This window comes from Psammomys obesus, unplaced genomic scaffold, assembly GCF_907164565.1.
Source record: "Psammomys obesus unplaced genomic scaffold, mPsaObe1.curated_primary_1811, whole genome shotgun sequence".
NCBI classification, from domain to species: Eukaryota; Metazoa; Chordata; class Mammalia; order Rodentia; family Muridae; genus Psammomys; species Psammomys obesus.
The window spans coordinates 12,843,076-12,862,457 of NW_026586173.1; the positions used below are offsets into that span (position 1 = coordinate 12,843,076).

At 43.7% G+C, this 19,382-nt stretch overlaps 1 protein-coding gene across 1 annotated transcript in view; it reads right to left on the reverse strand.

Annotated features, from left to right (window-relative positions):
- Matcap2 (microtubule associated tyrosine carboxypeptidase 2) overlaps window positions 1–18,802 on the reverse strand; it is a 35,562-nt gene extending 16,760 nt beyond the window's left edge. The window contains exons 1-3 of the mRNA XM_055601361.1: window positions 18,721–18,802; window positions 7,878–8,173; window positions 336–479 (exon numbers count right to left, since the gene is read on the reverse strand). Of these exons, the coding sequence (XP_055457336.1) occupies window positions 336–479; window positions 7,878–8,173; window positions 18,721–18,745 (465 nt within the window). The 5' untranslated portion in view covers window positions 18,746–18,802. The remainder of the gene's footprint in view (window positions 1–335; window positions 480–7,877; window positions 8,174–18,720) is intronic.
- Between the last annotated feature and the right edge of the window lie 580 nt (window positions 18,803–19,382).

Here is a 19,382-nt window from a genome sequence, read left to right on the forward strand (position 1 = left end):
TGTGTGTGTGTGTGTGTGTGTGTGTGTGTGTGTGTGTGTGTGTGTGTAAGAGAGAGAGAGAGAGAGAAACCTTCTTGTCAGTGCCAAAGTTCTGATAAGACTGGTCTATCAATAAGAAAACAGTGCAGTAAATTCTCTAATGCTTCTCACTGAGTAACTCACATAATGCTACAAGCTATGCATGTAAGAATGACAGCAAGAGCAAGAAAAGGTGACTAGAGGCCAATTCAATCAGTAAACTAGAACTGATCAAACAAAACCTGCAGGAAAGAATCGGCACTAATTGCAAGTACTAACGTCACAGCCAGGTCCCCAAGTTTACCCATGGCCCATACCTCTCCAAGGCAGCCTTCCTTCAGCATGTACTTCCTAACATGACTCCAGATTCGAGTTTTAGACAACAAGCTACCACCAGTAGCTTGCTCAAATTCCTCATAACTTCCGTATTTCTGTAAAGTCAGCTCCATAATATTGATGGACTGTAAAAGAAAGGGAGATAAAGAAAATGAGCAGCTCACGGCACTCTGAGACCAAGTTAGCTAGCTGTGACCTTATTTGTCAAGACCTGTTCAGATTTACTGTTACCGAGTCAAGCTCAAACTCTGGCCACACATTTTTCTAAGCTTGAACTATTTCCACTGACCATCAAAAATGTACATAAATGCCTGTGAGCTTACGAATTCTCTTGCGGGCACGGTGGTACATTCATGGTCTAAACAGCACGATCCTCCCAGGAGAACACAGTAAGACTGAGTCAGAAGGGGAAAGAATGAGGGGACCAAAAGAAACGCTCGTTTTTCCTATCTTGTCTTTTCAGCAGAGGTGCTGGGCTGCAGTTCTGCACACCGTGCCGCACAGAGGATCCTGGCTTCTTGACAAACACGGTGGCTTGGAGGAGCTCCAGAGTAAACCGAGCATGTCTTCAGATCAGTTCATAGGTTACAAGTGCCAGGTGGCAAGGGGAAAAAAACTTCACAAATTTAAAAACATCCAAAACAACCAGTCCTCTGCAACAACCTATAAGAGCTGCTTAAAATGCATCTATTGATTTATTTACTCGTGTGTTGTAGCTGTTTGTGTATGTGTGTCTGTGCACCGCTTGCATGCATCTGCTTTTTTTTTTTTTTTTTTTTGCAAAGTACCAAGAAAATGTTATTCAAAAGTACTGATCAGAAATACAGACGGCAGTCCACAAGAATGAAAGACTGCTAAAGGCTAAAAGTCACCTTTTATTCTGGTGACCAAAAAAAAAAATACTACTCTCTGGTGACAATAATAATAGCAACAACAACAGCCTTAAAATATCTCCAGCTTTCATCCAAGACAATGTACTATCCACTTCTCATCATCTTAAAAAGTTGAGATATTTTTCCAAATATACACAAGACAAAGTAAAGACTGATTAAAAATCTGGGTGATGAACACAGGTCATCAGAACCCCCTACAAGACCACAGGAGATAAAACCCCAAGTCAGAAGAAACCTGTTCTTCACACACCTTTCGGGAAAGAAGTAAGAAAATCCACGTGCTTAGTTCACGGTAGTCTGGGGCTGTCTGTCTGTCTGTCTGTCTGTCCTTGCAGACCTGATCCGGTTCCCAACACTCACACACCAGCTCACAGTGGTCTCTTAACTCCAGTTCCGGAGCCTACACCACACTCACATACACACAGGGAAGACACCCGTGCACCCGTCACTGTGAGCAGATCGCCGAAGGTGTGACTCTGCTCCCTCAGTGGCGAGTGCGGAGGACTCTGATACTCCACTTCAAAGCTGAGAAAATTCGGCCAGCCTTGGTTGTCAGTAAACGTTAACTGGCACACATCACTGACATGGCTCTTCTTTATCTGCACTACAAACATCGTAAAGTGTGTCAACACATATATACATTACTACTATAAAGCTATCACAACACAAAATTACCTCGATAGGCTTCTGTGCCAGAAACACACCCGAATGGAATAGCCAGGCTGTTTCTTTCATTAGTTTTTGTTTTTATTATATTCTGCCTGCACATACACCTGCACACCAGAAGAGGGCCCAGATCTCACTAGAGATGGTTGTGGGCTACCATGTGGTTGTCGGGAATTGAACTCAGGACCCCTGGAAGAGCAGCCAGTGCTCTTAACCTTCGAGCCATCTCTCCAGTCCTAGCCAGGACTGTTCTAAACGTAGACCTTAGCCCATTGCTTATAAATCAGAACCTTGTTTTTTGTGGTTGTACTGGCTGGTTTTGCGTCAACTTGACACAAAGTACAGTCATTGGTGAGGAAGAACCTCAGTTAAGGAAATGCCTCCATGAAATCCAGCTGTAGGGCATTTTCTTCATTAGTAACTGATGGAGAATGGCACAGCCCATTGTGGAGGTACCATCCCTGGGCTGGTGGTCCTGCTATAAGAAAGCACACTGAGCAAGCCAGGAACAAGCAAGTAAGCAGTACTCCTCCATGGCTGCTGCATCGGCTTCTGCCTCCAGGTTCCTGCCCTGTTTGAGTTCCTGTCCTGACTTCCTTCAATGATGAAGTGATGTGGAAGAGTAAGCTAAATAAACCCTTTCCTGCCCAACTGGCTTTTTAGCCATGGTGTTTCATCAAAGCAATAGAAACTCTAAGACAGTGGTAAGACAGTGGTGGTGGGGGTTTTTTGTTTGTTTGTTTTTTGTTTTTTGTTTTTTTTTAAGACAGGGTCTCAGACCAGGCTGGTTTCAATTCACAGAAATCCACTTGCCTCTACCTCCTGAGCACTGGTATTAAAGGTGTGCAGTACCATGCCTGGCCCCAGAACCTGCTTTTTGGTTTGTTTGTTTGTTTGTTTGTTTGGTTGGTTGGTTGGTTGGTTTTTTTGAAACAGGATTTCTCTATGTAGCCCTGGCTGTCCTGGAGCTAGCTATATAGACCAGTTTTGCCTTGAACTCAGAGATCTGTGTGCCTCTGCTTCCCAAGTGCTAGAATTAAAGGTATGTGCCACAATGCCTGGCCCCAGAACCTGCTTTTAACAAGATCCCCAGGTAATTCAAATACAGTAAAATGGAAGAGATATACAGAACTGTAAGTATAGCACAAGAGTCTTCCATAGGCTGATTGCTTTGTGTGACAACTAGGATATTTAAAAGTACAAATTAGCAATAATGAAAGCCAAATTAGCAAAGATATTTTATATCCTCTAGTCTAATGTCTACCATCATCTACTGATAAAATAGTGAAAAAAGCATGTGAAAACCAGGCTTTAGAAACTGCAGAAGAGAGTGGGTGTGCTCGCCTATTACAGTGACAGCCTAAAAAGTTTAAATTTTTCACTATAATTTTTGCCTATACTTTTCAAATGTTTTTCTATTATTTTACATTTATTCTTCCTACTAGTTTTTTTTTTTTAATCATGTTTTTAGTTACAAAAAATAGCTTTTCTGGGCATGTTTACGTAGGAAAATGTGGTGATCTTGTTATTACACAGGTCTTCCTTATATTTTTGCTGTCCTTGTCAAAGAAGATGTGTCAATAGTGGCGAGTGTGTTTAATGAGGAGGTGTTAACACAGCATTACATGGTACATAAAACACCACCACTTCCCCATCCAAGCTTGCCTTATCTGGCACCGTTATAGTGGCCATACCACATGGGGTTAGGCTGATGTTTTCAAAAAGCTTGATATTTAACATCAAATAGTGGGACTGCAAATGTATATTAATGGGTAGAGCCCTTGCTTGGCATGCGTGGAGTCCTGGGTCTGACACAATTCTGCAGTAATAAAAACAAACAAACAAACAAAAAGAGGTCTGTGATCCCAGGACTGGGGAGGTAGGAAGGAGGCAGGATCAGAACTTCAAGTTCTGAGCATGAGGCCAGCTTGGGCCATGTCTTTAAGAAAAAAAACCAAAAACCCACTTTACATGCAGCTTATGTGGAGACAGTATTTAGAACCTACTAGAATTTTTTTCTTGTTATCAATAATTCTGAATGTTCGAATCCCTGCCCCCAGGGCCAAAAGATAAAATCCATGACTGAGTAGGGCAGGGGATAGATCTTTCTGTTTTCTTTCCTTCTCTGGAGACACGGTCTCATGCAGCTGAGGCGGCCTCTAACTCCTAACCCTCCTGTCTTTGCATCCTGAACTGGGCTTGTAGATAAGTGCATCACACCAGCTCCATCTTCCTGCACGTCCAGGTTCTTAACACAGGTGTGGGATGCAAAGCACCAACACAAGTCAAGATAGTTTTGTCAACAGGTTTCAGCAGCAGCTTAACTCCATAATTAGGAAGAAATCTACTTAGTTTTTCCAGACAGCATTTGTCATTTTAAAATCTTTATCATATTCAATGTGTTTTGCCTCCCTGTATGTCTGAGCATCATGTGTGTGCCTGCGCCTGCAGAAGCCAGAAGAAGGCATCAGATTCCCTGGAAGTGGAGCAACAGACGGGTGTAAGCTGCCATGTGGGTGCTGGGGACTGAACCTGGATCCTCTGCAAGAGTGGCCAGTGTTCTTAGCTGCTGAGCCATCCCACCAGGCCCTCGATTCTGTCAAAAGTAAATACATTTCTTATTGACAGCGGGTAGATAGGAAAGCCCTATTCCAAAAAGTGAAAAGCAAAGAAAAAAAAAAAAAAAGGTGCTACTTTCTATCGATTAGGCTGACTGTAGGAGAAAACAAAAAGATGGATGTAACAACAGTAGTTGATGAACACTTGGAGAAACCAGAACCTTTATTCATTACTGGGGGACAGCAGCCCACGGTAAGCACCTTCAAGTTCATCAGAGGTTAGCACTAGCATTAAAGCTTTAAATGTTTCCTCTGTAAAGTGAAAATCTTTTTCTCTATAAAATGTTCATCATTGTCTTTGATGAGAAGACAAACTTTCTAGAAAAAAAAAAAATCTGCTCTGCCAACCGACCTGCTTTTGGTTTACTTGCTGATTTTGTTTTCTGTTTAGTAATCTGGAAATCTGATCATCACAAGCCACTTCCACAGTCACGCGCTAACAAACTAATCTCTCTTCTCAAGTGCAGGGTCTCTCAGTGGAAACCTACTTATAATGGGGACACTGACACACAGGCAGGGCCAGCCTGTCTGCAGAGGAACAGTTGGGAGGCCTGGTTTCCCATTAAGGACCCAGCACTGGGCAACGTGATCACAGGTGTATCATTCTACCTTTCCCAGGCTTGGTCACTGGCACCATGGAGAAGGCACAAGTCCTTGCCCTACTTACTTTACAGAATTGTTGTAAGGACAAAACGGACACGGGAAAGTCCATGCTCTGTAATCTTTTTCCCAAGTCACTAGACAGTATTGAATTTGTCAGAACTTCTAGCCTTTAATTTTAGAACTTACGGTAAATGTTTTGCCCTCTAACTTCTTTATTAGAGGCAATGTCTTTCCTACTTTGCTAATATCCAACCCAAATATTCCATTTCCTTCCTTTAGAGAAAACACAAAATCTAAGAATTTTCTCCTTAATTCTGAATAACTTCTCAAACTCCTAGACTCAACAGACCATTTTACCTTAGCCTTTTACGTGCTGGGACTTCAGGCAGAATCAAACTGTACCCAACAAGATAGACTTCTGTGTGTGTGATGGGGTGGGGAGTGTCTTCAGATAGGATCCCACATACCCTAGGCTGGCCTTGAGCTATGTAGCCAAGGATGACCTTGAACTTCTGGTTGTCTTGTCCCTGACTCCCAAGTGCTAGGATTATAGGCATTGTACTCTTAAACCCAACCAAGGTTAAAAAAAAAAAAAAAAAATCACAGCAAGGGCATGGAGAGATGACTCAGAGGTTAGGAACATTGGCAGTTCCTAGAGAGGATCCTGGTTGATTCCCAGCACTTATGTGGCAATTCAAAACTGTCTGTAACTCCAGCTTATGGTCTCTAAGAGCACCAAGCATACACATGATGTAGACATACATGGAGGCAAAACACCCACATACAGAATAAATTTTAAAAATATATGGCAGTATGAGGGAATGAACCTGGGGCCTCGTGTTCTGTAGGCAAGAGCTGTAGCACTGAACTACAGCCCTGGGGTGTCCTAGCTAGCTTCGACTGCCAACTTGACACAGCCTAGAGCCACCTGAGAGAGAAGCTTCCTAGATTACACTGTCCTCTTGACATGTCTATGGACGACTGTCTTGTCAGTTGATAAAGGACAGCTCACCCACTGTGGGTGGCATCATTTCCTGGACAGGTAGGCCTGGACTATATAAAAAAGCTAGGTAAGCATGACCCTGCCCACGAGTGAGCCATCAGGCAACATTTTCCCATGACTTATGCTGTATTCCCTTAGCTGTGAGTTTCCTGGTGAGAGCAATGCTTCATGGAGTTGTAAGCAGCCTTGCCTTCCAATTCCAGCCCTGCCTTCCCTCAGTGATGGACCAAACCCATAAGCCAAAATAAACCTTCTCCTCCCTTCAGTTGCTTTTGGTTTGAGTGTCTTATCACAGCAACAAAATGAAACTAGAGCAGGCTAGCGGCTGGCTCATACTGGAGAGCTTCCTGCCTCAGCATCCTGAGTACTAGGGCAACTGGCACATACAACCTCAAAAGGCTGTCTTCAGCACCCAGGGGAGATAAATAAATAGTATTTTTACAATTATAAAATTTAAATTTATGAGACTCCAACTCAATAACATTCTCTACAGAAGCAAAGGAAAAAAAAAAGAAAACGCATCAGGATGATTACCAACTAAAAACAACAAAAAGCTCGGCCGGGGATGTAGCCAAGTTGGTGGAGGGCTTGCCTAAGATGCCTGAAGCCCAGGCTTTGATCGGCAGCACAGCAAGCAGATGAATCATCAGAAGGTTAAGGTCACTTTCCCTACACAGGGAACTCTAGACTAAACTAGGCCATCTGAAATCCTTTCTCAACAACAAAGTTTTACACTCACTGAAAAACAAAAGAGCAAGAGTTTTTCTATCAAGGAAAATAGATGAACACATTTGAAATCACTTTCAGAATTTTGGGAAGGTTTATAAACTAGACATGACAGCACACTCCCGTCATCCCAGGACTCCATTTACTTTTAAACTGTGTGTGGTGGTGGCACATACATGCATGGGAAATCAGAGGACAACTTTTAGGAGTCAGCTCTCTCCTACCTAATCTTCTAAAGGATTTATTTATATGTTTTATGTATACGAGTATGATGTCTTCACGCACAGAAGAGGGCATTGGATACTATTATAGACAGTTGTGAGCCGCCATGTAGTTGCTGGGAATAGAACTAGGGACCTCTGGAAGAGCAGCCACTGCTCTTAACTGCTGAGCTATCTCTCCAGCCCCTTCTTACCTAATCTTATGGGTCTTGGGGACTGACTGACCTGAGGTCCTTAGGCTTGGTGGCAGGAGCCTTTACCTGCTGAGCCATCTCACCACTGCAATCCCAGTACTTGAGAAGTGGAAGTGGGAAGATCCAGATCAAGGCCATACTATCAGCCTGAGGTTAGCCTGGGTTTCTAGCTCCTATCTCTAGTGCGCTCATGAGTGGATGCACTATGATGGTACAGCAATTGCCTAGCACGCACAAGACTCCTAGGGGGAAAAACTGACTATAAAACACAAACAGTGAAGTCTACCTAATCTTTACCAGTGGGCTAGCTAATGAGCTACAAGTTCATAATCCCAAGTCAAAGCCTAGAATACTGTCTTCTACAGTCAAAGAACACAGTGCAGCGTCTATAAATTTTGATTACTGCAACATAGTTCTCACACAGGTGAGCAAACACTCACCTGCATATTCCTTATCACACACCCCACCGTCCTTGGTGGCAGCTGATTACAGAGGCTACTAAGGTGTCTCCTTTTGCTTCTGCAGTGGTAGGAAACTGCTTTAGCTCCGTAACGATGAACTACTACTACAGAACTGCTACCACAGAAGTGGCATTTTACCTGCTTCAGAAACCGGTCGGAGGCGTTGCTGTGCTTGGCTAACACATTTGGCAGAACGGGATTGGAATATTCAAACTGAGGGTTGTACGTGTAGTCTGACTTGAAGAACTTCAGCTTCTCCCTCTCCAGGTTGGTGGGCTTTATGGCGGTGAGTATGCACAGCTTCTTCCCAGAAAGGTCGTCTCCTTTCTCAAAGCTTCTGCACAGCTGCGGCTGCGGCTTTGGCTTCGAAAGAGGGGTCAGACTGTGGCGCGTGGCCTTGCTTTTTGGTTTAGGTGGCAGTGTTATGCCGCTCCCTGAAACAGAGATATCACGGGTAAACTTTACAGGACTTGGTGCTGAGCTTGTGACAACAACAGCAGGCTGCCTCTCCAGGCAGTACCAAGTCGCATTGTTTGTCACAGGAACCAGGGTTGTCCTCCTGTTAGAGTCTTTGCTACAAGAAGAGCTAGGAGATTTGCTGGGCTTTCTATGCTGTTTGGAGTGGGCAGAGGAAGACTGCTTTTGTGAATGGTGCTTTCTCTCCTCCTTGCTCTGTAGCAGAACATTGTAACTACTGGTCCCAGTTGTGAAAGTGTCCTTGAGAACGCCACAGGACACATTTGAAAAGCTTCTTTTGCTGTCAATGGTCAATGCCTCTTCTGCATTTAGAACAGACTTCTTAGCAAGTTCATGCTCAGGCCAGTGAAGCTTTTCTGTGATAATAAAACCAAAACAAAGAAACAATAGAGATGCCAATGAAGCAAACTGCTTATTAAATGGAACCTATGCTGGAGGTTCTATGGACTATATAAGCTTGCTAACATCTTTAAAAAAGCTGTCTCCAATATTAAAAGGTCATATTACTATGATCACATAAATTGTCTGTCAAAATGCTCAGCTTTAAGCTACATGTGGTCAAACTCTAACAACACGTGAAATAATGCACAAAAATACTCTGAATGCCTCACACTGTGAACTTCACAAGGTCAGATTGTGTAATAGCAGAGCATCGTCCAGGACACTTTCAAACTTAACATAGTCTTGATGCTTAGAACTAAGTACAAAGAACCATCAATAAGGGAAGAGAGCTGGGGTGCTGCCCCACTCCTGTGATCTCCAAACTCACAAGACTGAAGCAAAACAACTGCCGGCGGTCTGAGGCCAGGCTGGGCTGCCCAGTGAGTACCAGTCCAGAGTCACATAACAAGACCTTATCTTAAAACAAACTGCAGCTGGGCGTGGTGGTGAACACCTTTAATCCTAGCACTTGGGAGGCAGAAGGCAGGTGCATCTCTGAATTCAAGACCAGTCCATAGAGTTCCAGAACAGCCACGGTTACACAGAGACAAAAAATTACAACCAAACAAGCACACCCCTCAACAGAAAACCCCCAAAGTCAAACCTGAAAAACATTTTTCAGATTCTGGAGATGGTCAGAGTGGCACATGACTTTAACCCCAGCTCTTGGGAAGCACAGGCAGTGGATATGTATGAGTTTGAGACAGCCTGATCTACAGTGAGTTCCAGGTCAGCCAGGGCTGCACGTAAGATCAGTTAGTGTTAATACTTGTTTAGGAGCTGGGGATGTAGCTGGTGCCGGAATGTTTGCACTTCTCCGGCACAGAAGAGCAGTGACTGTAATTTTAAGGGAGTGGTGGTGGTAGCACAATCTGTAATTCCCAAACTTAAAAGGTAGGAGGAGGATTGGAATTTCAGGGTTATCCTTAGACAAATACTTCAGGCCAGCCTGTGCTACATGAGATACTACTGTCAAAAACAAACAAACAACAACAAAAATGTGATCACTATTACAAAAGTCTCACTGTGTTAAATGGCAAGTTGGAGACTTCGTCTTTAAGTCTCATGAACAGTTAAGAGTCATAAAGACTGCAGCTCATGCACTAGCTTCACACTGTTCGCTGGGCATGGTGGCTCACATGTGGAATTCCAGCACTTCAGAGACGGCAGTGGGAAGCTCGAGTCCAAGATCATCCTTATCTACACAGAGAGCTCTAGGATAGCCTGGGGTGCATGAGATCCTGTCTCAAAAATTAATGTTATATTTATCCTTTTATTCCACAAATGGATAGGATGTGTGGCACATGTTTCTAATAAACATCTACGTGAATACATACGTAAGTTGCTCCTGTGAACAGTGTGCTTTTTCCCACCAGTGCTGGGGACTGAACCCATGGCCTTCTGTATTCTAGGTGAGCACGCAACCACTTAGTCACGGCCTCAGTCCTACAGCTGACTCCCAGCTCTGAACACAAGGCATTCCTATACAACATAGCATAGCATGGGTTAAAAGAGGAGTGATGGGGGCTGGAGGGATGGCTCAGAGGTTGGAAGCACTGGCTGCTCTTCCGGAGGTCCTGAGTTCAATTCCCAGCAGCAACCAAGTGGTGGCTTATAGCCATCTATAATGAGATTTGGTGCCCTCTTCTGGTGTGCAGGCACACTTGCAGGCAGAAGAGTGTATAGATAATAAATAAATATTGGGAAAAAAAAGACGTGTCAGGATCCCTGCATGTTACAGAGACTAGGAATGATGGCAAACAGCCCTCATAGGACAGTTACCTACACAGTAAAACATTCCAAAGTACCATCATGTCAAAGTATAACGGGTTTCACTTGGTAGTCCAGGCTGGCCTAGAATTCACTATTCATTCTAGACTGGCCTCAAACTCAGAGATTCACTTCCCTGGCTTCTCAAGTGCTGGAATCACAGAGGTAGCTCACCATGCTTGGCAGTACTGATTTTTAAAACATGAATATTCAATGTAAAAAAAAAAAATAGTTGATTCTGAAAACTTATTGTATTCTTTTGGTTTTGGTTTTTTGTTTGTTTGTTTGTTTGTTTTGAGACAGGGTTTCTCTGTGGCCTTGGCCAACCTGGAACTCACTCTGTAGACCAGGCTGTCCTCAAACTCACAGAGATCCATCTGCCTCTGCATCCCAGAGTGCTGGGATTCCAGGCGTGTACCACTGCACTCAGCTGCACTTACAGTATTCTTAAGACCAAAGAACTAAGTATTTTATTTACTCATAAAGTACCAGAAACCTACAAATTAATGACTTTTCCCTATTTTAAAACCCATTAAGTGGCATACAACTTTAACTCCAGCACTCCTGAGGCAGCGGCAGGTGGATCTCTGTAAGTTCCAGACCCAGCCTAGTCTACAGAGGGAGTTTCAGGCCAGACAGGACAGCACAGCGAGATTCAGTCTAAAAGAGAAAACAAAACCTACCTTACCTAGCATGGGTAAAGCCCTAGATTTAACCCACCCCCCGACCCCACCATGGAAGAGTTTTGCAGCACACTTGGAAAGGAGGTGGAGGCAGGAGAATAATTGGTTCAAGATGCTTTAAATTACATAATGTTTAGACTAGCTTAAACAGAAAAACAAAACCAAACCAAACAAAAAACAAATACTAAAACACTGCAGCTCCCCCTCTCCCTTGAGGAATCCACAGCCACACTTGGCTCTACTGTGAGAAACCATACCCGCTTTGTTGGGTGTGTCTTGCTTCCTTCTGAACGCCTCTCTTACCCTTGTTTGTAAGCCTATTTCAACATATCTTTATTTAGCCCACTCCTTGGGAGGTGCCTAGGAGGAACAGGGAGAAGTGGGAAGTGCATATAATCAAAGGCATATGATGGTGAACGTGTGGAATTGCAAAAAATAAACAAAAGTATTCTATTAAAAGCAACAATCCTGCTTGCAAAAATAAAACACTTCTGCCAAAATCTTCATGGAGGAACAGGAAGTAGCAGACGGGTGCCCGACAGAATCCCTCTCCCCAGGAGCCCTGGCATTTCACTTGCTAATGGTCTGCTGGAGGCCTAGTTCCATCTGTGCTGGAGTCTGCAGTGATGATGAGGCCAGTCCATGGCAGCCAGTGCAGGGGGCCACTTGGCAGTCCTGCATGAACTCGTGTAAGATGTGTAGATTTTTTTCCCCAGCTGCACTAATCCTATTTCAGTTCTATTAAATGGTGCAGAACCTAGTTGTTTGTGGAAGCTCACACATTTAATAGCAGCACTCGGAAGGCTGAGGCAGAAGTGTTGTGAGTTAAAGTGAGCCAGAGCTACAGAGCAAGAATCTGTTTCAAAACACAAAAATTGGGCCATCAAGATGGTCAGTGGGGGGCTTAAGAGCACTGGCTGCTCTTCCAAAGGTCCTGAGTTCAATTCCCAGCAACCACATGGTGGCTCATAACCATGATGGTATTTGGTGCCCTCTTCTGGCCTGTTGGCACACATGCAGGCAGAACAACTATAAATACTAAAACTTTAAAAAGAAAAAAAAAAAAAAAAGGAAAAAAGATGGCTCTGTGGGTACTTGCCATCAGTCTTGTCAGCCTGCGTTCTATTCCTGGAACCCACAAGGTGAAGGAACAGAATGACTCCCACAAGTTGTCCCCTAACTCCAGAGCACTTCAGTCACTCACAAATCCTTCATTAAAAACCTGGAATGACTGCAAAGCTGGCCAAGAACCTGTGGCTGAGGAGGCCGTATGCCCTAGGGAAGAACCTGCCAGTGGGCAGAGGTTCAAACTGCCTGTGAATACTTATCCTTACGCCCATACATCAGTGCAGGTCTCTGCTCTCACTGCGGTAGATAGACATTGGTTCACACAGAGACTCACAACCATCAAAGTGCAGGCACCGTGACTGTGGGATGGTCAGCTGTATCAGCCCCCCATTTCCAGGGCTCAGGGAACACTCCAGAAAAGAAGGCGGAAAGGTTACAGGAGCAAGAACATAGGGAGGACTCATGTGCAGCAGTGTTTTCTGGGCACAGGAAGGCTGCTGCGGCCATCGACTCACAGCAGCTGTGGCTGCTTGCACAAGATCAAGCCAGCCAATGGTCGCCGGAGAGGAGAGAAAAATCTTCATCAGTAGTCACTGGTAAAGTGCTTGTATTTCTGTAAACTGTCCCTCACCCATATTCCTGTAAGTATCTCTCATAGGGCAACAAAACCCTGCGTGAAGGGGGCCTAGCTGGAAAGCCATGGATTGGAGAAGGATGAGAGAGTTGAGGAGGGGCGAATATAACCCAAACCCATTATGTATATGCATACAGTTCTCTCTGTATACAACCAGTCTAGGCTAACTGAACATTTTGAAACATAAATAGTATACATAATAATGATAAAGAAAAAATTTTAAATAACATAAATAGTATTACAACATTAAATGCCTTTTCAGCATTAGTGCTCTGGTAAACACTGAATTTGCCAACACAATGAAAGCTTCATATGTATCTAGAACAGGAGAAAAGGACACTCAAGATTCCTGGCTTCAGCCCCAGCCCTCTCAATGACTCTCTGTAATATCGACCTAATCATTAAGCCCATCAGGGGTTCTTGTTCCTATCTAAAAGCATGGAGTAGAAGGGATACTGCTCAGTAAGCAAGCGTTTCACTGCTGGGAATGGGCTAGGTTTCTAAAGAATTTTAAGGTCCTACTGGAAAGGAAACCAACAAAAACAACCCAGTGGAAAAATACCAGTCAACAAACTTTGGCCTACAAAATGGTACTTCTCTCTTTTCTTTTTGTTTTTCTGCTCTGGGTCTGTCTTCCTTCTTTCCTTGTTTTTGGGTCGGCATTTTGTTGCTTTGTTTGTAACATGTCTTTCTGGGTGTGTTTGGGTGAATATAGGCCACTTGTGTACAGGTACCCTCAGATCCCAGAAGAGATGGTCGGGTCTCTTGGTAGTTGTGAGTACATAGATACTGGAACTCTGCTTCTCTAAAAAGCAGAAAGCAGGGCTGGAGAGATGGCTCAGAGGTTAAGAGCACTGGCTGCTCTTTCAAAGGTCCTGAATTCAATTCCCAGCCACATGGTGGCTCACAACCATCTGGTGTCTTCTTCTGGTGTGCAGGTGTACATGTAAATAGAATATTATATACACAATAAATAAAAAAATACTTTTAAAAAAGCAGAAAGCACTCTTAACTGCCAAGCCATTTCTATCCCCCCGACACACACACACACACACTTTTTTTTTTTTTTAATACAAGGTCCTGTGTCACCCTGGCTGGCCTGGAACTCCCTTTGTAGACCAGGCTGGCCTAGAACTCAGAGATCTGCCTCTGAATGCCATTCTGGGCTTTGAACCTATGGTCTTGCATTAAGCTAACTAGTTGCTATGCTCCTAGCCATATGAAAATTTCATGATGCACTAATACTTATAAAACCCGACAACTTGGGTAAATGTTTGCAATAGGATGCCTGACTGTAAACAGAAATGTAAAACAGAACAACACAAACACCCCATAATGTCCAAAGATAAACAGTTTAATGTTATATTGAGGAACACCTAATGTTAAAATCAGACCAAAGAAGCACATGATTATATTTATTATATTTATATATTATATTTGTATGTAGTTCAGAAACCACAAACTAGCCTAGGCTTCTGTGCTTGTAATCCCACAACTTAGGGGAGGCTGAGACAAGAGACCAGCATGGGCTACACAGTGAGTCCAAGTCAATCTGGATGAGAATGAGAGCCTGTCTAAAAAACAACATCTACCACCACAAACTAAGAAAATAGAAAACAACTAAATTCAAGCAACCCAATTCTCTCCTAAGTATCTCCTTCCATAGGCTACCTTCCGATTTGTCCTCTCATAAGCTGGGGGGGGGGGGGGGGCAAAACCAGGTGTGAGCAGTTCCACACTACAAAGAGTTCAGAGTTTTCTTGTTGGGCAGGCCATCAACACAAAAAATACAAAACTGCAACCATGACAATTACATCAAGGTGTTAGAAGAGTCTGGCATGAAGTGAAAATTGTCCTAATAAAGTGCTTTGAACTGAAGAATAGGTAGTTATTAACCAAACAGCCCAAGAGGAGTACCTGGAGAGAGAGTGAGGAGCTGAGGGACTGACGGACCGGACAGAAGAGGGGAATTCAGGGGGGTGTGGGAGGCTGTAGAGGTAGAAGAATCTGACTTGGATTCATTGCTGTGCACAGTTTTTTCTCCTAAAGCAAGGGGAAAATATGTCTGTTGTTAAGTTATGGTCACCACTCTCTTTCACCACCACCACCACCACCACCACCAGGGTAAAGTTACTTCTAACTGTAGAAGCACCAAAAGGAAGTGTCACATTAGAAGACTCTTAGGGTTGTCAAGATGGCTTCATGGGTAATGGTGCTTTGCAGCTAAATCAATTCACAAAGTAGAAGGGAAGAACTGAACACTGAAAATCATGCTCTGACTGTCACATATATGCTGTGGCACGCTCATCCCCCAACCTCCCATGAAGACATGCACACACACATGCACACACAGTGTAAAAAGCAAAGCAAACGTTTGACAATTGTTATCAATAGAGTGACACTCAAGCACTGTTAGGGACTATGAAATACATGCTAAGTATGATGGTGGTTCACAGCTGTAACTGTAGCACTTGGGGGGCAAAGGCAGGAGGAACTCCAATCCAAGGCTAACACAGGCTACACAGTGAGACTGTTTCTAGAAACTGAAAAGAAACCAGCATAGGCCTTTACTCCCAGCATTCTGGAGGCTGAGGCAGGCAGATCTCAAAAAACAAAAAAAAACCAAAAACGAACAACAACAACAACAAAACAACCCACTAAAATATAGCACCAAGTACTGGGATACTGGGATAACAGGTGTGAGCCACCATGCCAGGCCAGGATGCTGAGGGGTTTGATTTTTGAGACAGGATCTCACAGATCCCAGACTGGCCTCAAACTCATAGCTAAGGATAACTGTGAACTCCTGACCTTCCAAATCTTGAAAATACAGGTGCACCCACCACACTGAGCTGGTTGCCTGAGGCTTAACGGGAAAGGATATTACCCAAGGAAGTCATAAGACACCAAAACAGCTAGTGTGGTTCCTCACAAGATCCTAGAGACAGGATTGCTGTGAGTTCCTCATTAGCCACAGCTACAAAGTGTGTCAGTATTTCCGAAAGAAGAGAGAGACAGAGAGAGGGGGAGGCAGGGGTGAGAGGGGAAGAAAGAGGGCGATAAAAGGTTGTGAGGTATGGTGTTGCAACCTGTAATCCCAGCACCCAGGTTAAAGGGCAAGAGGCCGCTCTGTGCTTTGTACAAAAAAAAAAACAAAAAAAAAAACAGGAAAGCAAGAAACGGAGGAGCAAGGGCAGGAGGAGGAGCAGCAGGAAGGGAGGAAAGAAGGTAAAGAAGATACCATTTCCAAGCAACAGACATTTGTTTCCATAGCTCCCACTTCTCTGTTATCTTATCCATGTAATCAGCAGTTTCACTAGGAAGTGATGTGTAAATCATAGTACTTCGTGACTAAGCCAAAAGTGGGCACCGGAGAAAGTGGCTTCACAAACAACTGCTTCAGTTTGGAACTATAAAACTCCACTTTAATTCTCTATTTAGAGCTTTTTTTCCCATTTGAACTTCCCATCCTCCCACCTCCACATCCTGAGTAGTGGGGTTTAAGTGTGTACTGCCACACCCAGTTAATATGGTACTGGGGACCAGAACCAGGATTTCCTGCATGCTATGCAAGCACTCTCTCAGCTAAGCCATGCCCCCAGCTTCCCAGCCTCTTTACATTTATTTTGGAATAGGCTCTCAATAAATTACCCAGAAAGACCTGGAGCGTGCCATTTTCTGATGCAGCTTCCCAAGTGTCTGGGATTACAGGCCACCAGCTGTTTAGTGCTGTTTCAAAGGGGGAAAAAAGGAACATATTTTCATCAGTATTCTTATCACAATAAAGTTCTGCTAATGGGAAGAAAATGAGCATCTGAGACACCATGAAAAGTGAGGGGAAGTCAGAATAGTACAGGGTATCTTTCCAGCTACCATCTCTTCATAAAGGTTTTGGTTGGCTCGTTTATTATTGATTGATTAATATTTCGTCAAAAATATTTCATACAAAAAGTCTGGACTAGAGGAGAGTTTGTATAATAAATTAATAATGATGATAAAACTGCTTTGTAAATAATGATGAATGTTTAAAAATACCAGAGACAAAAGTCTTCCTAAGGCTTGTGTTTTAATGCCAAATTACCTACATTAGAACATGCAAGACCAAGCCAGCCGGTGGCGGTGTACGCCTTTAATCACCGCACTTGGAAGGCAGAGGCAGGTGGATATCTGTGAGTTAGAGGCCAGCCTGGTCTACATAGTAAATTCCAGGACAGCCAGGGCCACACAGAGAAATCCTGTCTCAAAAAACTGAAAAAAAAAATAGAAAGAAAGAAAGAAAGAAAGAAAGAAAGAAAGAAAGAAAGAAAGAAAGGAAGGAAGGAAGGAAGGAAGGAAGGAAGGAAGGAAGGAGAAAGAAAGAGAAAGAAAAGAAAGAAAGAGAAAGAAAGAAGGAAAGAAAGAAAGAAAGAAAGAACGAAAGGAAGGAAGGAAGGAAGGAAGAAAGAAAGAAAGAAAGAAAGAAAGAAAGAAAGAAAGAAAGAAAGAAAGAGAAAAGAGAAAGAAAGAAAATGGAAGACCAAGTTGGTCTGGTGCATGTACTCGACTAAATTGTGGAGAAAGAACTGATCCAACAAAAATAGGTCTTCTGATTCTAAAGAACCCATCCTCAAACTCCTGGCTCTGCACACTCAGGCAGTTCACTGGGCACCGCAGACTACCAACATATTTATTCTCTAATACCGCATGTTAACCATACACTATGCCAATCATATGGTGATCTAGTCTAGGCTCTTCTGCCTAGACTGATGTTTTAAAACAACTTTTGACATTGTATTGTTTGGTTTTTTGTTTGTTTTTGGACACAGGGTATCACTGCCTGGCCTGAAACTTGTTATATAGACCAGGCTGACTTTAAACTCATAGAAATTGGCCTGCATCTGCCACTGATACTGTGTTTTAAGACAAAAGAATAATATCTACATCAAATCACAATTTTAAAAAGCCTAATGCAATTGAAGTGACCCCTAAGATCTTGGCTTTTATAACGATGTCTCCTGTCAACAATGGGGTAAACTGTAGGTTACTAGAGTTGTTGCACAAAAATAAATCCTGTATTTTATAACACTGCACAGTAAATAGTATAAACATTATGATCAAAAATATCTTCACTGAAAAATAATTTAGTTTTTCTATTTAGAAAACTACTTCAACATACAATGACATGAGTTTCAAAGTACCATAATGAAACCTATTACTTTGTATGCTAACTTAAAAAAACAGCCTTATCCAGTGATGTCCATAATTTCCACACTTCGGAGACCGAGGCAGGAGGGTCCTGAGTTCAAGGCCAGACCCTGTCTCAAAACAACTAATTCAGAAAATTGGTCTACTGGGTACTGCATTACCCTGAAGCTAAAAGTTCTAGGCTTGTTTTTTACTCTAGTTTGGGAAATAGCTGTTTCCCTTAATGCTATTGCTTTGGTATCTGTCCTACAGAAATGTTTTCATGCAGAATGGTCCAGGAACTGTCTATTATTATTAAAGATTTAACTATGGCTAATATGCATATCTACTTAAAAGTAGAAAGACCAGTAAACTTTCCAATCTTGGATCTAAACACCAATTCTTATTAATAACATCAATTTAAAATGTCTAAGGATAAGCGCATAGAGAACATACACAATATACACTGAAATGTAGAGATGTGTTTCCATGGCTGATTTTTTTTTCTGAACATTCAAGAAAATACAACACCTTACTACACACCTAAAACACTCTGAAATCAGATTGTACTCTAGACTGCACAGCTCGTGCCCGCGATTAGTGACTGACAACAGGAAAGGGACAGTGCACCTTTCCCTGCTGCAGGGCTCGGGGTGCACGATTGTTCCGGATCCTCCGAGTCCAGACCCCAAGGGTCTCCACCCGCTGCAGCCGCGCCACCTGGGTCGGCCCTGCCTGCACTCACCCGTCACGCGAATAGACTCCAGCATCGTCCCACCGAGGCCACAGGAGAGGCCGGCGGACCGGGTCGGCGAAGACTCCTGGAAGGTAGATCGGAACCAGGCGGGGTAGGGTGGGCAGCACAAACCGGAGGAGGACGACTTCTGACCCAGCGGCTGGAGGGTGCACTGGCTGTTCCACCTGGCCTGCTCGCTGAGAACCCGCCACCGTGACGTCGCAGCAAGCACGTTGCTAGGAGACACTGCTGCCCTCTGGGCGCACTCCGCGCCACCAAACCGGCTTGCCGCTGGAGGCGCTGGTGCGACTGACACCCTGCTCGCAGGGAGAGAAGCGAACTACAATTCCCAGTGTGCCTAGCGCTGACCCGTGCAGAGAACTGGTCCGCAGCCACTTGGGTGTCTCAGAGGGATAATCGGGTTTTAATTTGACGGGGGTGAGGGGTGGGGGGGGGGGGGGGTTGGGTAGAAATCTGTATGAGGCTCAAAAGGCATTAATTTCGTGATGGAAGCGCGAAATAGAAATGGTGTGATGATTCTTAGTTTTAGCAGAGTAGTGCTAAACCCCGACCTTTCAGCTAATTTACATGTTATCAACACGTAAGACAGATTGAACAGGTTTGTAAAAAAGTAGATGGCCAGGTATGGTGCCACACGCCTGTGAACCCAA